Source organism: Aristolochia californica, unplaced genomic scaffold (genome assembly GCF_029961685.1).
Source record: "Aristolochia californica isolate CCGP_79_NKW_82.1479 unplaced genomic scaffold, dmAriCali1.0.hap1 SCAF_10, whole genome shotgun sequence".
In the NCBI taxonomy this organism is placed as follows: domain Eukaryota; kingdom Viridiplantae; phylum Streptophyta; class Magnoliopsida; order Piperales; family Aristolochiaceae; genus Aristolochia; species Aristolochia californica.
In genome coordinates, this window is record NW_027181771.1 from 32,449,635 (window position 1) to 32,471,764 (window position 22,130).

General features: G+C 37.7%; 2 protein-coding genes across 2 annotated transcripts; both read right to left on the minus strand.

Annotated features, from left to right (window-relative positions):
• Positions 1–2,219: 2,219 nt before the first annotated feature.
• LOC137942794 (probable membrane-associated kinase regulator 4) lies at positions 2,220–3,260 on the minus strand. The gene has a single exon (XM_068788531.1). The coding sequence runs from the start codon at positions 3,258–3,260 to the stop codon at positions 2,220–2,222; it is 1,041 nt and encodes a 346-aa protein (XP_068644632.1).
• Positions 3,261–4,814: 1,554 nt separating this feature from the next.
• LOC137936708 (uncharacterized) lies at positions 4,815–21,199 on the minus strand. The gene is made up of 18 exons (XM_068781549.1): positions 20,760–21,199; positions 20,159–20,380; positions 18,693–18,788; positions 17,890–17,942; positions 14,379–14,475; positions 13,625–13,698; positions 10,064–10,181; positions 8,650–8,760; positions 8,096–8,172; positions 7,774–7,840; positions 7,572–7,637; positions 6,623–6,730; positions 6,415–6,545; positions 6,126–6,192; positions 5,941–6,008; positions 5,696–5,780; positions 5,508–5,578; positions 4,815–5,404 (listed from the first exon to the last, which is right to left on the minus strand). The coding sequence occupies exons 1-18, from the start codon at positions 20,895–20,897 to the stop codon at positions 4,990–4,992; spliced, it is 2,064 nt and encodes a 687-aa protein (XP_068637650.1). The 5' UTR covers positions 20,898–21,199; the 3' UTR covers positions 4,815–4,989.
• Between the last annotated feature and the right edge of the window lie 931 nt (positions 21,200–22,130).

The following is a 22,130-nucleotide window of genomic DNA, read 5'->3' on the forward strand; positions in this document are numbered from 1 at the left end:
GATGAGACAGCCAAGGCAGAACGCCAAATTAAATAATGAAAGATGGGTTTCCTTGTTTTCTGCTGCCAAGTGGTGTTTACTGCAGCCTTAAAGCGACGTGTTTATACCTGAGTAGGCATGGCTTTAAACTAATTTCTTTTTCTGGACACTAATTTTGTCAAACTTTTCACTGACAATTTTGCTTAGTTTAAGGTTCTGCTTTTCCAGAACTTGAGAAAACCGAAAAGACACTTGAATTTCTCTTCATATTTCTGCATTAATGGTGGCCTCCCATCAAGACATTCCTCTGCATTTGAAGTGGGTTTTTCTTAGTTGCAGATAAGATTCAATTACCATTACTTCAGAGAGAAGCAGAAATCTTCCTTTAAATTGCGAAAATGGGATGGCCATTATCGAGTATTTTGGCAGGATATCAACACTGACCCAGTACTAATCACTTCCAGTGATGAATATAACGTCAATAATTTGGACGATGACGCCGAGCATCCATCAGCAAGGCAGTGAGTTTCAGAACCGGCACTTCAGTAGGGGACAAAGAAGCATAGACGGGAGACCCACAGAGAGGTAATTGGAACCTCTGATGACTACGGAAGAAAGTAGACTGGTGCCAATCATTCTTTTACTGTTTTCCGTCTTTTAACTGCTCCTTTTTCCTATTTGATCTAGTTTCCATCATTAGGCCCGAGCCGCTGAGGCAAAAGTACTTTTTTAGTACTTGCCTGTTTCTTCAATCAATACCTTTTACCATGGGATTGAGGTAAAATGCCAGGCATTTATTTCTGGTGGGCAAGAAAACGAAATTGGGTAAATCAGGATGGAAGTTTGCACTTATAAACATAATATAAATATAGTGACAGATATAAAAATAATTATAGAGATAAAAATAATTAGTGATTAAATTATGATTAAATTAGAGACAAACTCAAATTATAGAATTCTAATCACACAGTCCTTGTGTAACCTGATCAATAATCATAATAATATTATTATTTATTCTTATATTTTACATGGTATCAGAGCTCCTGATCGATTAATCAGAACTAGTCTGCTGTCTTTGGAAATCTTTATCTAAAGCAGCCTCCATTGTTGCAGCCCACTGCTGCCTCCCACACTTGGTACTTTTCTATTCCCTTCTCCGTGCAATCTCATTGGAGATATTTTTGAAAAAAAAATTGCCATCGACGACCTTCGTCGCCATCACCGTCGACTCTCTCCTCGTCATCGCAGCCGTTCGGTCTCGCCATCACCGCCGACTGCCCCTATCCAATCGGCGCCACACAACACCCCTCGTTCTTCCTTCTCTCTTCTCTCCACCGATTTCCCATCGAAATCGATTGACCCTGCTGCCGCCGTCGCACCCCCCCCCCCCCCGTCCATAATGTTCGACATTTCGCCGAACAGGATCGCCTGTCACAAATTTTCACCTCCATCGTCAGCAATCATCGTTGATCAACCACTGACAACACTCTCCTCGTCGTTGTTGTCGTTCGCTCCTTCGGCCACAACACCAAGGCAACCTAAGTTCAGGGACACGCTGTCCCGTGCATGTACGTGCGTAGCGTGCGAACTCGCATGTGTGGCAAATTTTTTTATTTAAAAAAAAACTACCACTGAAGAACCTCTTCATCCTATCTGGACGATGCGATTCCGTCCGCCCTAGCTGCCTCTAATGTCGCTGCTCTTCCACTGGAGAATGCAATTCCGTCTACACCAATCGCCTTAAGTGTCGGTGGTCTTCTTCCGAACGGTGCGATTCCATCTGTCCTAGCCGCCTCTTGTGCCACTGCTCTCTCTAAACCACTTCCAAGAAAATGTTTCCTCTTTGAATATCAAGATTGGACTCTCCTCTCGTCTCCATTTTGCAAATATAAACATAGTGATAGACATTAAAATAATAATAAAAATAAATATAACTAGTGATTGAATTAAAGAGACTCAAATTGTAGAGTTATAATCACCTAAGGTCTGTGTAATTCTATAAATAGTTTAATAACATTATTCTTTATTCCTGTATTTTACACAAACAAGAGGAATCAGCAAAGAATTATACATAATGACATCTAGTGAGAGGAAAATAGTCGTAAATAGAGGCACTTGGATTAATTCAGAAAACACATCATATTACAAGTATGTATTGGATTGGATACACCAAAAACAGAAAATAGATAAGAATCTTTTATCCAATCGAATTATACTCTATTTTGGTTTTCTCTGAATCTTCATCCCCTACACATTCCCGGCCACTCTTGGTTGTCACAAGCTGCAATTCTAGAAGCAGACAAGGAACAGAACCCGACTTCGCTTGCACTCTTTCTAGCAGAAAATAATTGCAGGGACTGTTTACAATGAGCTATGGCTCCTTGGATTGAGCTCTCCACTTCCGAATTGACACTACTGCTTCTCTTGAGGATCTGTGCCCCGTGAAAACCATTTGAACTTCCACTCGAGAAAGAAGAAGAAGAGCTGGACGATGATGAAGAAGTTGAAGATTTAGCTGCCAAGTTCCGTTTAATGGCACCTGAGAAAGACCTCCTATGATTCCCATTGTTTTCAGCAGTTTCTTCTTGAATATCCTTCAAAACAGTTGGGCTTGCTTGGTTTCTTTCCCTGTGAATCTGCCCAAACGGGTTCCTCTTTGCCACCTTGCTGTACTTGTTGAGAGACTCCGTAGCCCTGGAAGCAGGTAAATCCTTTCTGATTTTTGCTGCATCAGTACTAGACTCGTCCGAACACCCGGATTTGGTGAAGAGGGATCTCAGGTAAGCACGAGATGCTTTGAGCTTGTGGCTCAGTGAAGACTGTTTGATTAGCTTGAGCTTCTTCGACCAGGACTTCTTGGGGTGGTTGATGAAACTCGTATCATCAACCCCACATTCGTAGAAGTACTCATCAGGGTTGAGCTCTCGGCTGACTGGACACGAACCGGCCGGAGAGATGTTGCAAGACTCATAAGGGGTGGCGGTGGCAGTGATGTAGCTTTGTTCCAAGGAGTCTACGTTTGGTTCGTAACAAGGGCTTGGGTTCTGGAGGAGCTTCTGGACCATCTGTAAACGTGGGGGCAGATGTAGAGGAAGGAGCTTCCCTTTGTAGAAGAGTTCATCGGCAGGAGAGGTGGTGGGTTCTCTTTCTGGTAGATTCGCGGACATTTGGAATTCGAAGTCCCTCGACTGGGGAGAGTAACAGAAGAAAGAGCTTGAACTGACATCCATTTCTATGTACTCTTCCTCAACCTGGTCACAAGAAAGAAGATCTCTGGCCATCTCATGGAATGAAGTGTGGTTACTGGTTGGAGGTAGACCTCTCCTTCCTTCTCTGCGGATGGTATTGGAGAGATGGGCTTGAGACACGGGAGGGAAGGGAGAGCATACTTTAAAGTGGGAAGGAGCCAAATCAGAAAATAGTTTATAAAGAAAAGGTAAATGTAAGAACTGACAGAAATCAGAAAGCAGACTAGTAACAGAATTCAGAAAATTATGGGAGAGTTTTTCTAAAGGGTCATCATCTACTATTCAACTGATTCATATCGTTTCACTTTCTTTCCTCTTTCAACCAGTTTCTCTGGCTCCTCTGGATTACACTTTTTTCTTCTTCTTTTTTCACCTCAGTCAACTTGGTTTCTCTTTAGAATTGTTAAATCCATACTGTTCAAAGAAACAAATTTGATATGGCTGACAATAAATCTATTTGATTCAAGAAAGATAGACGCACCAGGCTTGTCAGATAAACAAATCTCCCAGTTACAGGCTTCTCTTCTGCAAACAAGGCTAAACAAATTACATGCTTTCTGCAGCAGTATACCACTCTTCTGTAACTCACCACGATACTTGTTCATACTTCTTTTGAATTTGATCCCAGCTCACATCTCAAAACTCGATAAACTATAATAATAAATATAATACTAGGAATCTATACACTGTTCCTCATTGATGGATATTTAATACAAAACATACTCGAATACGATAGAGAAAGAAGAAAACTCTCTCAATCACTTTATGATTTATTTTCTTCTAACTGAGTTACTGGATTCCTGGCTTTGCTTTTTATCTTTGGTGTTGGGTGTTGTTTATCCTCTTCTTTCTTTGACTTGTCTAAAGTGAGAAAAAGGGGTGGAGGCTTCTGTTTGTGGGTAACACCTGGGCATAAAAAATGCAGAGCTCGAGGCTTTCTGTGTCTTCCCAGCGCTCTCATCTTTTCAAGATGTCAAAAATGAGAATTTCAGACGTATAATAGCAACAGGAATATGTAATCCACTGAAGAGTGCCCACCCAGAGATTCAGCAACCCTAAAGGCCAGAAGTTTGGCTGTACTGGTCGGAGACAATGAAGACCGGAAGTGGGTCAGGTGACATCCTGGGCGTCGCAAGGCTTTCATACCAATTGCTCTTACTGGGTTGGAGGTCACTGTTGGTGTTGAACCCACTTGGTTTTGTTTCTCATGATGAAAGCATGGAAGCCCCATGATAATGATGATGCTCTTCACGATGGCAAACAATTCCCAGTTGCCTTAACTAGAAACTTTTTCTTCAAAAGAGGGATATTTATAAAGAATCACATAAAGTTGTGGCTTGCATATATGATGTCCCAGAACCTCTTATTTTTTAGTGGCCCTTGTACTTGGCAAGGACCCTTCAACTTTGTAAGAGACCAGACAAATTTGTACTCAAAAACCAGAATTGCACCTAACCTATTTCTTTTTCTCTCTCTCCACAGCGTGTTGTGCTCCATTTCCTGGTTTGCTACCAAGGGACTGTTAGTGGCAGTTACTGAGAAACTGAGAAGAGAAAACCAATTACAGTTTCTCCATTAAGGAGTAAGTAAGAAAAAACTTTTTTATACATGCTAGTGTTGGATGCAGAAAAGACTGGAAGAGGGTACTGATCAATCTTATAACAAATTTACACCCAATTGATAAAATTTAAAGTGAACTGTTACACATCTTCAAAAATCTAGCCAAGAGTGGCAGTTCAATTCCCGACCTACTCCCCCAAGCCTACAACTTACGTACAGCTCCAGAAGTCAATTCCTGTTCAAGCTCATCAAACTCCCAGCCTCCAATCTCATCAGTGGTATAATCTCTGCTCACACTCCCAAATTCTGACTCTAACTTTGCCAGTTCGGCTGCTGGATCTAAAGATTGGTCAGCAGGTGCAGGTGCAGGTGCAAGTGCAGGTGCAGGTGCAGGTGCAGGTGTAGGTGCAAGTGCAGGTGCCTTGGGAGACTCCGCCTGTTCAGGTAGCAAAGTGCCAATTGTCGGCTTGAGAATAGGAATTTCTTGAGAATTCATCGACAGGGTATCTCCTTTCACTTCAGTCTCAATTTGCAACGTTGGTCTCTCAATGGCATCAAATTCATTTCTTATTTGTCCAACAGCATCAAACAGTTCTTGAATATGGAAATCATCTTTCCTGCATTGGTTCATGATAACGTTTTAAAATTATTGAAAAGGATAAATGCTTAAATCAGATGTTCATGTAACACGAAGGGAAAGACCGTGTTTCTAGAAATGACCTGGGAACATTCCCATCCAGAGCATAAAACTGCTCTTTCATGTTGTCTACAACGCCAAATGTAGTTACAATCTGAAACAATTACCAATAGTACGTATCACAGGTAGAAAAAAAATAACAAAATAATCATCAGTTTAAAAAAAAAAAAAAAAAACAGAACAGAAATATCCAGAGTAAAATATCTTCTACCTTTGCCTCAGTTTTGAGATAATCCTCTTCAAGATGTGTCCTTTGGTTTGAAATATCATCATGGCTAATGGAGTTTATGTCTGACCTGTAAAATGACATCCAGATATAGCTTGTGAGAAGCACTATATTTCCAGGACAGTTCTTAGCAAATATTGGACAGGTAACATGTGTTTCTGGATCCACCAATTAAAACACTCCCGACGCAGTTATATTCACCAAAACAGCTAATTCAAAATTTAAATTACCTCTTATCCAAATTCTTTAGATCATCAACAAGTTTCCTGATACAGGTAACAAAAGGGCCCAACTCTTCCTATAAGAGAAGGAAGAACATACAGAAACAGAAAAAGTTCCAAGTGAGACAATGGATCAACTATTTCGTGATTCATAGATTTACAGTGTTATAATTAATAATGGGAAAAGAGAATACCTTATATGCAGAGAGCCGATCAATGATCAGATCGGCAAAATAGTTCCCACTATGTTCCAACTCATCGCTTAAACATCAAAGAAACATTAGAGCTAAGAATTTTATCAAGTCCATACAACAGAAGCATTCATCAAGCAGAAATCGGAGTAGCTCAAGCTACAAATGAACTATAAAGATGAGCTGCAAATTTAGAATAAGAACACAATATGCAGTACAAACTGCCTTCCACCCTTAGATATTTCAGATGCATTCGATATCAGTAAGGCCTTCAAGCTACCATTGCACTTACTTGATCTGCTTATCTTTCTGTTGTGTATGGGCAGATTGGAGCACCCATGTATCTTCTAAGAAATTGATCCACGTATGGACAACATCAGCCTCTATCTTGCATGCAGCTACAGATCTTGAAAGTTCATCTTCCTGAAATTGGATAAAACAGGTTCACTCGTTAATTACTAGAATGGAACATGAAAGTTAAAGATGAGCAGTATTCACACCTTCGTTTTGAAGTGTGATACAATTTGATTGCTTGCCACATCAAATTGTTCTCGCTCCTCACGTGTATTGTGAAGGCGTGCAAGAGCTGCAGCCAAGGAGATGTTTACCTGCATCTCAGTTCAAAAAAGTAAGAATGAGTGCATCAAATGAACAGAAACACCCCTTTTCACAGAACAAGAAGAGGGGAGATGCAGAAGGACACAACCATGGAGCATGTAAGCATATTAACTAATGCAATACATAAATTGAGTAGAATTTTTTCTTTGTATAGCTAGAGTGGAAAATTTTGTCTGTACTGATAATCCTGAATCAGAAATTTGATAACAGCCTTGACATGTTTCTAGAAAACTCACATACCTTACAATTAGGGCATGGATGAGCATAAAATTGACGTTGCTTGAATTTGACATGGAGCATGTAAACATATTAACTAACGCAATACAAAAGCTGAGCATAATTTTTTCTTTGTATAGCTAGAATAGAGTCTGTACTGCTATTCTGAATCACGAATTTGATAGCAGCTCTACTTGACATGTTTCTAGAAAACTCACATACCTTAAAATCAGAGGCACCTATAAACATGGAAGAACATGCAAGTGTTGCTTGAATTTTATCTCTATTACTGACATGATGTTAGATCCATAAAGAAGTAATACTGCCCAGTAAATAATGTCAGCATATAATTTTAATTATCATATGGCTCATTGACTCTTGCAGCTCCAACTTTTGATTAATTTCAGCGCAGATTGATGTGTACCCCTTTAAGATGCCTGACATACAGCTCTTGTCTTAGTATATTGATTCTACCTTTTCTGATAATATATGTTTGTTGGAAACTGGTGGACATTGATAATACCTTTATGTGTATGAATCAGTGCATCTAATAATTAAAATAAACAGTAAATTTTTTTTGAATGTTGATAAATAGTAACACCATAGCCATAATACCTTCTTTAGCTCAGCTTCAAGGGCATCTCTTTGTTTCTCAAGTACTTCAATCTCAGATGCTATTTCCTGTAAAAATTTCTCTCAATATCAGTCACTGGCACATCTATAGTGTCCACGTGCATCACATAAAAGTGCTTTTTCATATATGACGTTTAAATTAGTAACACTAACGACCAGCTATTATAGCAGGTGAAGAGACAACCTTCTCAACTTCCCTAACTTCAATAGCTTTAGCTGCACGGAAACTAAGTGCCTCTTCTTTTTGGGTCCTGTTGAAAGATGTATGCAAATGATCAAAAAGTTAAAAGACTAGCCCTACAAATGGAGGCGGCTGCATGGTATGAATAAAGCAGAAATCATCTTCTGTGGCAAAGTAAAACAAAGTTCAACAGAACTTTAATACTTGTTGCAAATGGATTGAAGTTACTCATGACAGCAATTAGAGCTTATTTAACCAATTAATTATTTTAATAAATAACTAAATGCAGCAGCAAGCATGAGATTCAGTAATTCCTCAGGAAGACCTGTGATCTGAAATTCGTTTCTCTGCCTTCGAGGTGGAGTTAGCGAGTGATTCCGCCAAAACCTTCAACTTATCAACCTGCATATTATTATTGATAATATCATTAGACACCTTACAAAAATATCCACAAGAACAAGAAGCACATTTTAGAATATCTGCTCTCTCAATTACAGAAGTAATTGTCATTTTTATCCGAAGAGAAGGCAGCCATTTGAATTTAAATTCAACAGATAATTTTCATGTCAACATTGCTTGCCTCAGCCCAATACAAAAGCACAAGCTTCCCATAGCACAACATTACCCAGTTATTGTTTTCATCCTTTTTGAGGACACAATTTCTCAGATATTCTTTCCTTCATTTTTTCAGAGGAAATCATTACTACCTTAAGAGAGTGTTACTAGATCTTTAAGTCATAGAGTCGCCTTGCATTACTTAATCTCTAAGAAAAAATGACATAATCAACATGAAAAATTAGAAAAAGTGAAGATTATTAATCTGCAGTAAAGCAAATCCATCCAGAAAATTTCACATAAGGTATGGAGAGAGAGAGAGACCTTCTGAGAATGAACCTCCAGAGATTCTCCAATAGTAATAAATTTCTTATTCAACAAAAGGGCTTCCAACCTGGAACACAGCCGAACTTCTGCTAGGGCTTCCTTTAAATCCTAAAGATTCAAGCATAAACATCTCATGTAATTAGGTCTATAATTAAAACCTCAAGGTCTCACATAGACTGACCAATGAAAGTGTAAGAGACTTGCATTAAGTATACAAAGCATTAGAAAGATCCACCTGAACGGTCTAATAGGTCTAATTTTGGATGGGATTTTCTGAGAGGGTTTGACAAGTTGTCAAAAGAATGTTTTACAAAACTTTAATAAAATAGCCAGAATTGAAATCCAAGAACAAGCTCCAGAATTTGCACAGTTCACAAAAAAGGGAAATTAGCAAATTTGATTAGTGATACAGGATAAAAAATGTAATAGATTTGATTTGTGATACAGGATAATACATTTAACATATTATTACTACCTGAAAAGAAACACTATTTATGACAATAAACATGCAAGTTTCAGAAAACCATGAGCATTGAAGAGAGGCTTGTTTCATTTCACAGTAACCAGAAAAGGCATTGGCTTGGCGAAAAAGTTCACACATAATGTATTTTGAACCAGACATAACTGACTTATTTAACAGCCAAAGGCAATACTAGCCCTTCTTTCAGTTGATTCAAGGACCTTTATAGAGCATTTTCATATTCTCATTCAGCTTGGGAAGGAATATTATTATCCAAGTCAAGCAAGTACTGCGATCAAATGAACACAGTTGTTTTTGTAATTGCATAATGTCTGATCCATGATTTAACCCACCAGACACACAACAGAACAAAGTGCATCATGCTCTCAAAACCAACTGCACAGTAGAAATTGATGCACACTGTTCCATCAGATCTTTCCTCCAATAAAGAAATTACATTACATGCCAAATCATCCTTCATAAGAAAGATTGAAATAATGAATCAAGTGATCCTACAGGTCAGATCCATATCTTCTGAAGAAAGGCATTATCTCAGCCTAGACACTTTTTGTCAGAACCAGTAGTTGATCATCCTTATAGAATTGTACTATGTGGCAGAGTCAGTGCCTGATCATTCTTTTCGTATGTCTTTTTTTTTTGGATGTTGATTACACATGCTACACACTATACCCCCTGACTGTGCACTAGAAAACTCCCCATGTGACCATTGAGCCAAAGGCCCAATACATTTCTTTCCACTTACCTATTTATAAAATTCATTACCCTTTCTCTAAATTATTTTTCCATTTTATCCTGCCTTTTCCAGCTATTTCCAACTCCAAGATCAGTTGAAAATTTTAGCAGTAAGTGATGCATTTAACAAGACAATGCAACCAATGCCCACAGCCTTTAGAGAATGGCAATCCACCTGGTATGCAATATTCATCATACCTCTAATGCCGAAGGTGGTGATTTCTCCACTCCTTTTTCTTGACCTTCACTAATAGGCACTTGTTTTGCTTTTATTTCCTCAAGTTTTTGCCGCAATGTTGAGGCTTCAGCATCTATTCTGTGACCAAAATACAAAAGAGAAAAGCACTCAACTGGACAGTCTTGATTACTTGCTAAAACTGGGTCATTTGTTTCTACTTGATCAGTGCAAATGTAAATTTAATTTATGGAAACACACAATTAGAAAGAAGAGCACGAAAATATAATAATAATGACCTAAAACTACAAGCACCACAATTATCCATATCAGTAAAAGTCCGAGAAAATGAAAGAAGCAGTAAAAAACTACACAACAAAACATTTATTATTCAAAATTCAAAAACCAAAGATGTGATTGCCAGGAGCTTCAGTGTTCTGATCCATTTGGATCATTGTAATGCAATTTGGGCAGGTACTCTGGTAGCTTCTTGATGGAAACGACCACATCTCTATCTTACCAAATGTAGACACACTTCCTGACTCAAGGGAAGGAAATCTAAGTAGCACCACACAGGCCAGTTGAATTTGGCAGCTAGAAAAAGTTTGAAGGCCTTCTCCCGTCATATTCAAAGAATATTTGATTAATTATGAGACTAGCAATAAATCATTCCAGTACCACCTTGAAAGTGGATAAATGATTTTTAAAGTTTGTTGTAGAGGTTTTTTTCACCTTGCCAGGTGCAGAGAAAAATCATCAAACTCATAGAGTAGGATCTCTACCAGGATAATAAGCAATTTGACATTATTTCAGAAAGTGACAAAATTACTAAAGAAGAAATAAGCAGAGTTGATAACCTATTGTGTAAAAGCTTCATTCAACTCTTGTACATTTTCTAAATAAAAGCGTCTATCATTTTCTTATATTCTTCACTGTATAACCTATTGTGTAAAAGCTTCATTTAACTCTTGTCCATTTTCTATTTAACACAAATTTGTTAAACAAACACATCATTTATCGATACCAAATTTTCTGTACATGAGACAAACCTAATTTGAAATCATAATTTCAAATGGAATGGCACCTGAACTGCAACTCCTAGATCACATATGACATCTTTATTCACAAGAATTTGTGACTCCTCGCCTATTCAAAACTTGGTATTCTTTAGTATTGTAAGTTTATAATTTAGTACACCTATTGGAATTTGTGCACTATATCTGTTGAATTTTTGGAAAAGAGAAATAATCCAATGACTTGATTATAAGTGAGTACAATAAGCCTCTATTTGTAATAGAGGAAAGAAGTAGAATCAAATTCCAACTAAAGTACCTATGTCCCAGTTACACCCAAAGTCTAACTCCTAAAGATAAGTCCTAGAATAATTAAATAATTGAACATAAATAGAAGACTAAAATAACTAAAATACTTTTTAATTGAGACTCTTCTGTGAAACTCTGCCATATGAATTGTTACTCTGTGAGATTTCTTGCAATTAGAGTCATGTAAGACTCTTGCATACCTTTTCTTCAAAAAAAAAGAAAAGAAAAAATACACACTGTTATGGTGTACCTTGAAGGGAATTTTTTTATCAATTTAATTAAAGAGAGTACCAGATTGAAAGCACCTCATGTAACTTTGGAGAAAGGCAAATGAATCCATAACCATCTCTTCATCCAATGCCCTTTCACATTAATGGTGGGAACCCATCCTATGCAAATTCGGGCTTCCTTGCTGCCTCCCAAAAAAAATTTGTGCCTCTCTACCAACTCTTTGGATGGTTTGACACTAAACCAGGTAAAAAAGTGGCGGCAGCTCTCTTTTGCTGCAATCTCTAGTCTAATTTGGAGAGAGAGAAACAGGTGCACCTTTAAAAACAAATCCTCCACTAAGCAGTGGTGCCAATGAAAGACTTTCCACCACAATCTCATGTAGGTAACCAAGCTTAATGATTTCTATCACCTACCTAGCACAATAATCCTAGAAAATTGAAGGCTTGTGCCTGCTTTTATGGATGCATACATAAAGAAGATCATTGATTGATCCCCCAAATAACAGGTTGGTTGTAATTAAATTTGATGGGAGCTCTAAGGGGAATGCATGTCCTTCAGGTAGTGAGGGAGTTATCAGTGACTCTTTGGGCTTGATCATTCTTCCATATTTTGCCTCCTCTGGGAATACTGACTCCATTGTCGTGGAGATATGCACTCTCCTTCATAGTTTGAGATTGTTTACAGATTTGTTCTCCAGCACACTTATTGCTGAGGGTGACTCTACTGTTTGTCATTAGCTGTGTTTCAAGTCTCTGCTCTCCCCCCTTAGAGCCTATAACAATACTTCAACAAGAAGAAAAATACTACATCTACTCTTCACATCACTTGGTGACACTGCATGAAGCTAATAAAATTGCCAATTCCCTTGCCAGGCATGGTATCTCTCAGCAACATCTTGTGGTGGCAGATGCCTACCTGATTGTTAGCACTAGTGTTTGCTCATTTTCTTTTTTCGTATATTATGTCTTTTTTTTTTAAATAGCTTAAGCCTCTTTTCTTTTGCTTTTTCTTCTATTGGGTCTCCTTTTATTTGCTTGTACATACCCTTCAAGGCTTCCCATGTACATCTCTTTTTCTCTACTTGATGAATCTTATCTCATATTTACTAAATAAAAAAAAGTTATCAAAGACAACTAGAGGTTCAGGGATCACATCTCCTCTTGAATGGTGTTTTCGTATAGGTGGATGGCATGAGCTCAAGTTCATCGGCAGTTTCATGGGAAATCCAAGGCCAGTAGATGCTGTTGGTATCAAGGGCTCCAATGGCAGCATCCACTAGTTTACTATGTTCCTTTCAGTCCCTGTGACTCCAAAGGTTGCTCTGAACCTTGCTTCTTGTTCTTTGAGTGTACACTAATCACTTCATTGAGACCTTCATTGTTGAAAGTGATTCACCAATAATCATCAACAAGGTTTCAAGGAAGAAAAATCCCCCATGGTGTTTCTGGTCAATTCATTATGAAGATTGAAATTTTTCTTTTTGAATGTAGATTACACATGCACACTTCTCCCTTTTTCCCTAGTGAGACTTGAACCCCAAGACTTTATACTAGAAATGCCCCATGTGACTGCTGAACCAAAGGCTCAAACCACTATGAGATTGAAGATTTACAGAAATCCTTTCTTATCTTTAGAGACAAAGGCCAAAAAGCATTAAAAGCCTTGCAGATTAATTGGCTAGGAGTAGACTTGTTGCCAACAATTTTTCCTGGAAAAATTCTACTTTTGAACAAGAAATTTGATCCAGTTCTCGTACTGTGCAAAACTATCTCCTAGTTGATAAGCCTTTTTGCTCCTTTGCACCTTTTCTCTTTTCTATTCCTTTTTACAGTTTGTTCTTTTGTTTTATAATTTTCTATTTGTGCTTACAAAAAAAAAGAGCTTCAAATGAGTAATCACATCAATTGAGATATCAAAGAGATGGAAAACAATAATAAAGCAGCAAGACTTAAAATGAACAAATACACCAAATATCTGAAAGCAAAGGACTACAATAAGCACAAGTTTATCCAATGTAGACAGCCTTCCTACCTTGCAACATCGGCATTTAATTTCAACCCTGAAATTGCTCCTTGTGCAAACTGAAGCAGTTCTTCCCTTTTCACCTGAAAATGAAAGCAGGTGTGCACAAATCAAAACCTCCATGTAGCAAATTATTCTTTAGCATATTGTACTTCAACATAACAGGGTTTTTCAGACATGCCTCATCATATAGTAGCATATACACACATATGCTTCCTTTTCACCCATTTCCACAAATTATCTTAAATCAGGATGGTTAACATAGTAAAAATACACGATATTATTTCATGTTGCTACTAGGTGTCATACATCTGATAAGGATGGGTCTATAATGAAATAAGTGGGCAAATTTTGAACAACTATCCACAAACCGCCTACCCACAAAATTCATGTTATATACAAAATAATAATAATAATAATAATAATAATAATAATAGTTATTGTGCAGGTATCTTTTTTTTTTACGAAGATCGTACAAGTACAATGTATCCTTTCAAAAGTCCTTGTTACGATAACTAAATAGATGGCATCCGAGGTGGATATGAAGAGTAACTCTCCAAGCAAGGAATCTAGAGGGAGTGCATAAAATACCTGAAGTACATCAAACCTCTTTGAGATCAAACTAACCTTTTTCTTTTAACTTCTTCATTGAACTCAACTAAGCAACTGTAATTGAAAGTTCTACTGCAAAGAGATTGTGTCTGCTACAAACAATCAACTGCATCTATCTACCAACAGAAGCAGAAAGTTCTAGTTTATGTACCAATACTTCATCTTGGTAGACTGAGAACGCTTTTGCCAAATCTTGTATACTACTAACAATAGCATTATGGACTTCCTTTCCGCTTGTCAAACAAAGTCTGCAAAAATAAAATAAAATACAATAAAAACAAAGAAAATTTCTGAAGTACTGGAAATTCTCAACAAGCACAGTTCATCAAATTTCCATTACTAAAGCTATAAGATTTCAACTGCCTTTGCATATTCTTACAGGCTTTCCAATGACCTAAGCTATTAAGCAAGGTTTTAACTGAGCTTGATTTATGTCTGGCAAGTAATAGTTTTGATTTATGTTCTAATCTTTAGTCTGAAAAGCTATTTTAAAAAATATATATCCTTAGTCTATAAAGCTAAAAGGGTTGGCTAGAATAAGCAAGTCTAAGAAAATGAAACACAAAATCATCTCTCTCTATAAAAGCCATCGAATGTAAAGAATACTTAAACTCCAGGCATGATGTATGGTGTTAGAAGCCATGTAAGGGTATTTTGATCTTTCCTTTGGCTTTCAGATAGATCCAAACTAATTTTGACCAGCTTAAGTAATTCTGACCATTCAATTTACTAGCAGTGAACACAATTGTATCCTTCCCATTTGAATTTCCTCTCTCTAGTTGGTGTAAACACTTCACTGGACTCAACCATATTGAAACCTAACAATTAGATCAAGAAAATATAAAACACCCCAAACAAGATTTTGTGCAGGTTGTGCGGGCCCCACACCAGATCAATTAGCGCAATGAGAGACTTCAACTTAAGTACAATTAATTATTCATTTTGAGATGCCGCAGATTCAAATTCAAGCAAACACCAAATATTTGTCAATGGAAGGATGGCATCACCTTCCAGATAGGTGATGCAGGCAATAGGTGCAGGTTTGCTGACATGCACAGGCAATAGGCACAGGTTTGGTGACATGCGCAGGCAATAATTGGGACAATCCGAATGGTACAACCTCTAGGGGCACAAACTTCACATAGAACTGCTCCAATTAGCATTACAAGTCATTCACCCTAAGGATATGGCACAAGGAGAAGAAAAACCTGACCTTTAACTTCAATCAGATGAAACCCTAGAAATCCCTGAAATAGTTGAAAAACTCAGAAAGAAGACAGAAGAACACCTGAAAAGCTTTGCAGCAGGATCTCACAGCTCTAATACCATGGAAAAATGTGAGCTTTAAGAAGAAAAAGAAAGAAAAATAAAAAAATAGAGAAAGAACAAGAAGAGAAGAGTGCATAAGCTGCACTTGATGGGGCAAAATCTCGACCCCACTTTCAGTTAAATATCACTTAAGTGAAAAGTTCAGTGAAGTCACAAAAATACCCCTCAGCTTAAACTCTCATAAGTCTTATCGAACTTGACACCTAGTCTACTGCTATCTCACAAGGCGCATACCAGATTGATGAAATGACCAAAATACCCTTATATGGATTCTAACACTATCAATACCCAGTTAAATTGAAACATTATATGTTTCCTAAGTCACAAAAATTTCAATATATAACATGCAACTGTTGTCCACTATTAATCCCCTGTTTGTCACCTCTAGATAGTGGTCATGCCTAATCAAAGGACTAGACGATCATACAAGTGTACCAAGTATTTAGTAGGTCCCAAAGTTCTAGGAAACAATTGAGGTGGGAGATATCTCATCATTCATTTATTCACACCAAATCCCTCACCTGAAGTCTAATCAGCTCGGTGAAATTATCATCCATAGGGGGGACATGCTGATCTAGAAGTGGATGTCTTCTGGATTTTACTCCATTGCCTGCTTGTAAGGCCATCTACTTCTTCACTGTGATCATGGAACTCATGGCCCAGAGGTGGTTAATTGGGATTATTTCCACCGTCCAAAGGTCACTCATTTCATCTGGTGTGTTGCTGAAGGTAAGATATTAACAATTGATCAACTTAGTGGAACACTAAAGCTCAATTTTGATGGGAATGCCATCGGTAATCCTAGAATTGCGGGCTTTGGTGGTGTGTTCTGTGATGATGATGGCAATCCCCTCATCTCATATTCTGGTCCCTTGGGCATTGCTGATTCTACTACTGTAGAGCTTTCAGCCCCTCCTTCATGGACTTAATATTTTCCATGATCAGCTCAGCGGCCCCCTCATCATTGAAGGCAACTCCAAAGTAGTGTTTGGCTAGTGCTCTTCCCCATTGGATCCTCCGTAGCATCACTGGGATGTTTTTTGGATATTTCTAACATTGTATCTTCCATTTCATGTACTTGATCTCATATTCCCCAATCAACAAATTCTGTTGCAGACTCTTGTGCTAAATTAGGAGCCTCTCTGCAATATCTTGTTGTAAGGGAGGGCTCCCTTAATGTATCCTCTGTTTTCCCTTAGTTTGAAATTGATCAACTTAAAAAATGTGCGCACCACATAGATAACTTAAGCAAATGCTGAAATTTGGAAGAACCTCAGAATGACCTTTTGCATCACTGCACATTCATGTTCCAGGTTTGGAATACCCTGCTGCATAAGTTCAATTTCTCTGTTTACCTTTCTCCCTCGTTTCTTCACTTATGTTGCCAGATGTTTATTAGGAAAACCCCAAGAAGTTATGAGCAAACAATTCACCATAGTCTATTTTCGGACAGTAAATACCCAGACCTGAAATACCTTCCAGGCTGCATTATCTAAGAGAATCAGGAGGATATTACTTCTTTCACATAAGCCATGATGTGGTCTCTCCATCAATGAACCACTCAGCAGCATAGTTGGCTCAAACTAAACTTCGATAGCAGCTCTTGCAGTAACAGGCCTGCTGGTAGTGGTGGTGTGGTCCATGAGGAGGAGGTATACTCTGCCCCAATTGGGCATTGTGACTCCATTCTCGTTGAATTTCAGGTACTCTACATGGGAGTTTCGTATTTAAACCGGTACCTTCTCCCATCCGGTGGCTATAGAGGGTGATTTGGCGGCAGGCATCACATGGATGCCCTTCAAGAAACCGCCAATTTGGCACCTTTTCATGTTCTATGAGAAGATATTAGATCTGTGTAGACACCTTACTGTATCTTGGAACCACATTCCCAGCAGCATTTATCTTGTTGTTGATTCATTAGCTTGGGAAGGAACCTCCCTGCAACACCTTGCTGTGGGGAGACCTTTCGGCTTTACCCTAGTGTGACATACCCCTCATGATGGCTCTATTTTATTTTTCATTTTTTGATTGCCAGCAAGCATTGTATACCCCATAGTACTTCTTTTCCTGTCTAATTAAATCCCATCTTCTCACAGTTATGAAAAAAACTAAAATTATCATCAAATGATGACATCTCCTAATATTTATCTAACAATTTCGTAGTTCTGCTAAGAAGTCAGAACACCCAAAGACAACGAAAGCAACAGGACTATCACTAGTAACTATATATTAATTTTCTCCTATATTTATTTACATATAAGCATATATATAAGGCAAACAAGCTTACATAATAACATTGCTGTGGCAACAAATTAAGGGGAGAAAGAACTTACCCAAAAATATCCAGAAGTAAAGAAACTTCTTCCTCATTTGGTGCTTCAAGAATCTGGATCATAGAAAAGAGTTAACCTCCATGATCAATATTAAAAGAATTCCCATACAATTTTTGAAGTTCCTTTTTACCAAATTTTAACAAAACAATGCCAAGGTTCAACATCATGATATTTGGTACTCTCTCCAGATACCAAAAATCTGCTGCATAAAAGTCAGTAAGCTCATGTGTCTCTCTTCATGTCCGTTTCAGCCAGCACATCTAATATAGAAACATATGAAGGGCTTCTGAATCCAGTATAACTGGCTAGCTAAGCTTGGACATGAGTGCATGCATAATCTATGCATCTCAACCAAAAAATAAAATCAATTTATCAAAAGGAAAGAGCAAGTTTAAAGTGTGAATTATATTTTCTGTATACTTGTCACTCAGCTCCTCATAGTGAAAGTAGAGTTAGATGATAAAATAGTAATAAAGCAGCCCGAATAAGAGGCGGCTCTCAACTTGCTTCTAGATACAAAACCTTATCAGCAACTATTTTTGAAAAAATGGTGAGAATTGTATTGAAAGAAAAAAAAAGAATTACAAAGCTACAGCTAGCATGTGAAGCTGCTGAGTGTCCATAATACAATGCAAAATAAAATAAAATAAGAAATATAAAACACCCTTCACAAGATCTGCACTTATTTCCCAATCATTAGTTTCTCAATTCACAGGAAAAAATTGCAAACAACTTAAATAAGAGCAACCACTAAAGAATGACATGGAAATTAGCACAATCCTCCAGGTCTTCATCAAACTCACCATGGATAATGTGATGCCTTCAAGAGCTTGACTATGGAGAAACACATCCCGAAAGTTCATGGGTTCACTCCCAGATTCAGGATCATAGAAGAGAACCTTCACCACAAAAGCAACAGACTCAGTAAATAAAGCAAAAAAGGAAGAAGGCAAGGAAGAAACAAGTGAGATACAGAGAGTGAACAAGAGAAAGATATTCAATATGTGGCTTTATGTCAATAATATATCAAAATGTGAACAAGCAAATGTGTGTGTGTGTGTGTGTGAGGGAGAGAGAGATGAAATATGTGGCTGAGTGTGCTGATAATAACATATCCTATCTGACCTCTAATTTTTAGGTGGTCAGAGAAAAACCAGTAACACAGAAGGTGAACAAAGAAGACTAGAACTACACACTGTACCTACAGAACCTCAAAGTCAACATTTTCCCTGAAAGCATAGAAACATCCAATTGCAAATTCTATTTTTACTGCAAAGATGGCTAATTTCATTAACATATAAAAGAGACTAAGGAGCACCAGACATATAAAGGAAGAAAAGAAGGTAAAAGAACTAGAGACATCTCTAGGAGAGTTTGGATCATTAACAACGCATGTGTGGCTGAGTCCATCTCTTGCAAGAGAATCAGCTCTGGAATTTGCAGAGCAGGAGGCACAAGACTCAGAACGTGAGATAACTGTTCCATACAGCATCTATGACAGCAGTAACAAGAGATCCAACTAATCACACTTTTTGGGCAGCCATCCCAAGTCCTCTTGAAGATCCAATTAATGGAGAACCAAACACCTTCTATCTTTCATTTAGGCAGATACCGTAGTAGGAACAATAAGCTATCAATCTCCTCAAGATTGCAAAAAAAAAAGGAATAAAAACTCTATATCTAGTTGGACCAGGATTTCCTCTTGGGGTTTGAACATCAATTGTAACAATTCAATAAATGACTCATTGAGATAGATGTATATGAAGAATCCCTCAAACAGCTCAAGAAAGAATGATTCGCATTTATTTTTATAGTGGCAAATGTATCCAAAAATTTTAAGTCGTTTTTTGTCTTTCTCTCCCACTAGCACACTTTCTCCCCCTAATGGGGGAATCCATAAGAGTGTGCTAGCAAGCAGATATTCCCTTTGAAGCTACTGCCACGACAGCTCCATGGGAATCATGGATCAAAGGATTGGGAACTTTGACTGGATCTTTAGGATTGACAGGGTCAGATTTAACAATTCCAGATCCATAAAGGATACAGGATCAAGTCTTCAGAGCTATATAGAGAACTGTGCAATATTATGTTTAAACTATACACAAATAAGAATCTCATGGGGACCAACAGAGAACATTTCATGTCAAACACGAAAAACGCAATAAGAAGAATGTTACTTCTTTGATTTTGTGAATAAGAATGCACACAAACTAACAAATATATTGACTGCCAGTATAGTTAGGAAACTTAAATCGCTGTATTTACTCACGGTAGTAGCCTTTCTTGGACTTGAGATGAACTCATCGGAAACTTGGGATTCGTCCAAATTTTTTTCTAGACTAACTGCATTGGCTCCAGATGCTCTTTCAATTTCTTTCAATGCTACTAACCATCTTCTTAACAACTGAATCCTTTCCTCTCCTCTGCAAGTGACAGCAATTTCTTCCAACCTTTTCACAGTTTGCTTAAAGCTTTTGAAATTGCGAGTAAGCTGAAAATGACGAAATTATTACTAGCAGTAAGTTAGAAACAAGCTCAATAACCACAAATCGTTGTAACAAAAAAATAGAGATGTGTGTAAGGGTGCCTAGAATAAGAAATGTCACATTATTCTTTTCCAATGAAACGTGTGTAAACGCAGCATCCAAAGATATATCTTGTGAAGCACCAGAAAATCCAAAAGATGAGGTCATTTTAGTAATGCTCTGATTTGATATCTACGAGGGCATATTTTTTTACTTTAAAAAAAATAAATAACTATGCTCACACATGATATCACACAGACTGAGCTTACCAAACAGCGATGGTTGATTCCTTTTACAAAACACTTCACAAGTGAAAGCGGATGCGAAAGGAGCAAAAATCATTACCATCCGATCTTGCAAAATCTTGGCCCCCTCGGCAACAACGTGACCAACGGAATCGGCATAGTTCCTGACGGTGCGAGTGAGATTGTTCCTGCCGCCGACTTCGACGGCCTTGCTTACCGCAGATCTTAGCCACGACATTGATCCTGATAATTTCTTCTGTGCACAGCAGTAAGGGATTGGGATGATAGCTAGGGAATAGAGGAAACAAGGGAGAGAATGACAAAAACTATCTGGTTTTCGTTCCCATCTTTCTGTGACTTTCAAGTGGATTCATTTGGGCACTGCAATTGGCATGGAATTTCGATACGATGACTGGGAGGGTAGAAGAGGTCAGCGCGGCTCCGCATATCGGACCTATAGATCGTTTGGTAGTTTGCCAGGGCTTTCTAATTTTGATGTGCCCAATTTGCAACTCGCCTCATCTCTTAAACGGTAAACCGTTTCCAGATGAACATTGCACCGTCCACTGTCCACATGCGCTCAACATGATTAAACATGTCGTTTGGACAATGATAGAAGAGACAAAATTACATTTGGATAAGGATACGAAGTACAACAAATCGCCATGACCCCGTAGATACGTAAATTTTACTTAAAATGTTGTGTGTACCTTCTTTATGCCTTTCTTATGTGCGAGTTTTACTTTATATTTAGACAATTTTAACATATTATCTATTTTTTTTATAAATATTAACACAAATACCCAACTTTGACCGGTCAATAATATTACGTGATATACGACATCAAACACACCCAAAGACTCTAACGATGTCTTACATGATGCGGCATTGCATCATCATGTCATCTAGGATCACATCATCATTGTGCCATATCAACACAATACGTGAGGTTACTATTTTTCTTCCATTTTTCTTTTATTATTGATTTAAATTAATTTTTAATTAATATAAATAATATTTTTTTAAAAATCGTACATATTCTATTTCATTATCTTCACTTTAATATAATAAAATTTGTAACTGTTAATTATTAATTATTTAAAAAATTAAGAAAAATTTAAAATAAATTATTATACTAATTTTATATTCTATTATTATAAATACTAATTTATTGAACTGGCATTCTACGTGTCGGGTGACTTATTGTTTTACCTTTTGGGTGCTGATGTCGCATGATGATATGGCACCACGCAAACAGTCCTTTGGATTCTACAAAAGAAGCCCTTAGATTTCTTTAATTTCTTTGGCCTATAAAAAGAGATTTCATAGCAGAAAAGGAAAAAAAAACTGTCTTTGGACCTTTCACCCTGTTACGTCCCTGAGTCAAACCTTAATCTGTCTTCTACCACGCTCACCTGACGTGAGGACTGCATCTCTACTCCTCTGTGACAGCGTCGACTTCCAGTTCTAT

What these genes read in the sequence shown, in the direction of transcription:
- LOC137942794 (XM_068788531.1), bottom strand. Translation starts at nt 3,260, where the DNA reads ATGGCCAGAGATCTTCTTTCTTGTGACCAGGTTGAGGAAGAGTACATA.
- LOC137936708 (XM_068781549.1), bottom strand. Translation starts at nt 20,897, where the DNA reads ATGTCGTGGCTAAGATCTGCGGTAAGCAAGGCCGTCGAAGTCGGCGGC. An exon ending in TCTACCAAGATGAAGTATTG is followed by an intron (nt 13,699 to 14,378) that starts GTACATAAACTA and finishes TTTCATTTTCAG; the next exon opens with GTGAAAAGGGAAGAACTGCT. An exon ending in ATCTCAAAACTGAGGCAAAG is followed by an intron (nt 5,579 to 5,695) that starts GTAGAAGATATT and finishes TAATTGTTTCAG; the next exon opens with ATTGTAACTACATTTGGCGT.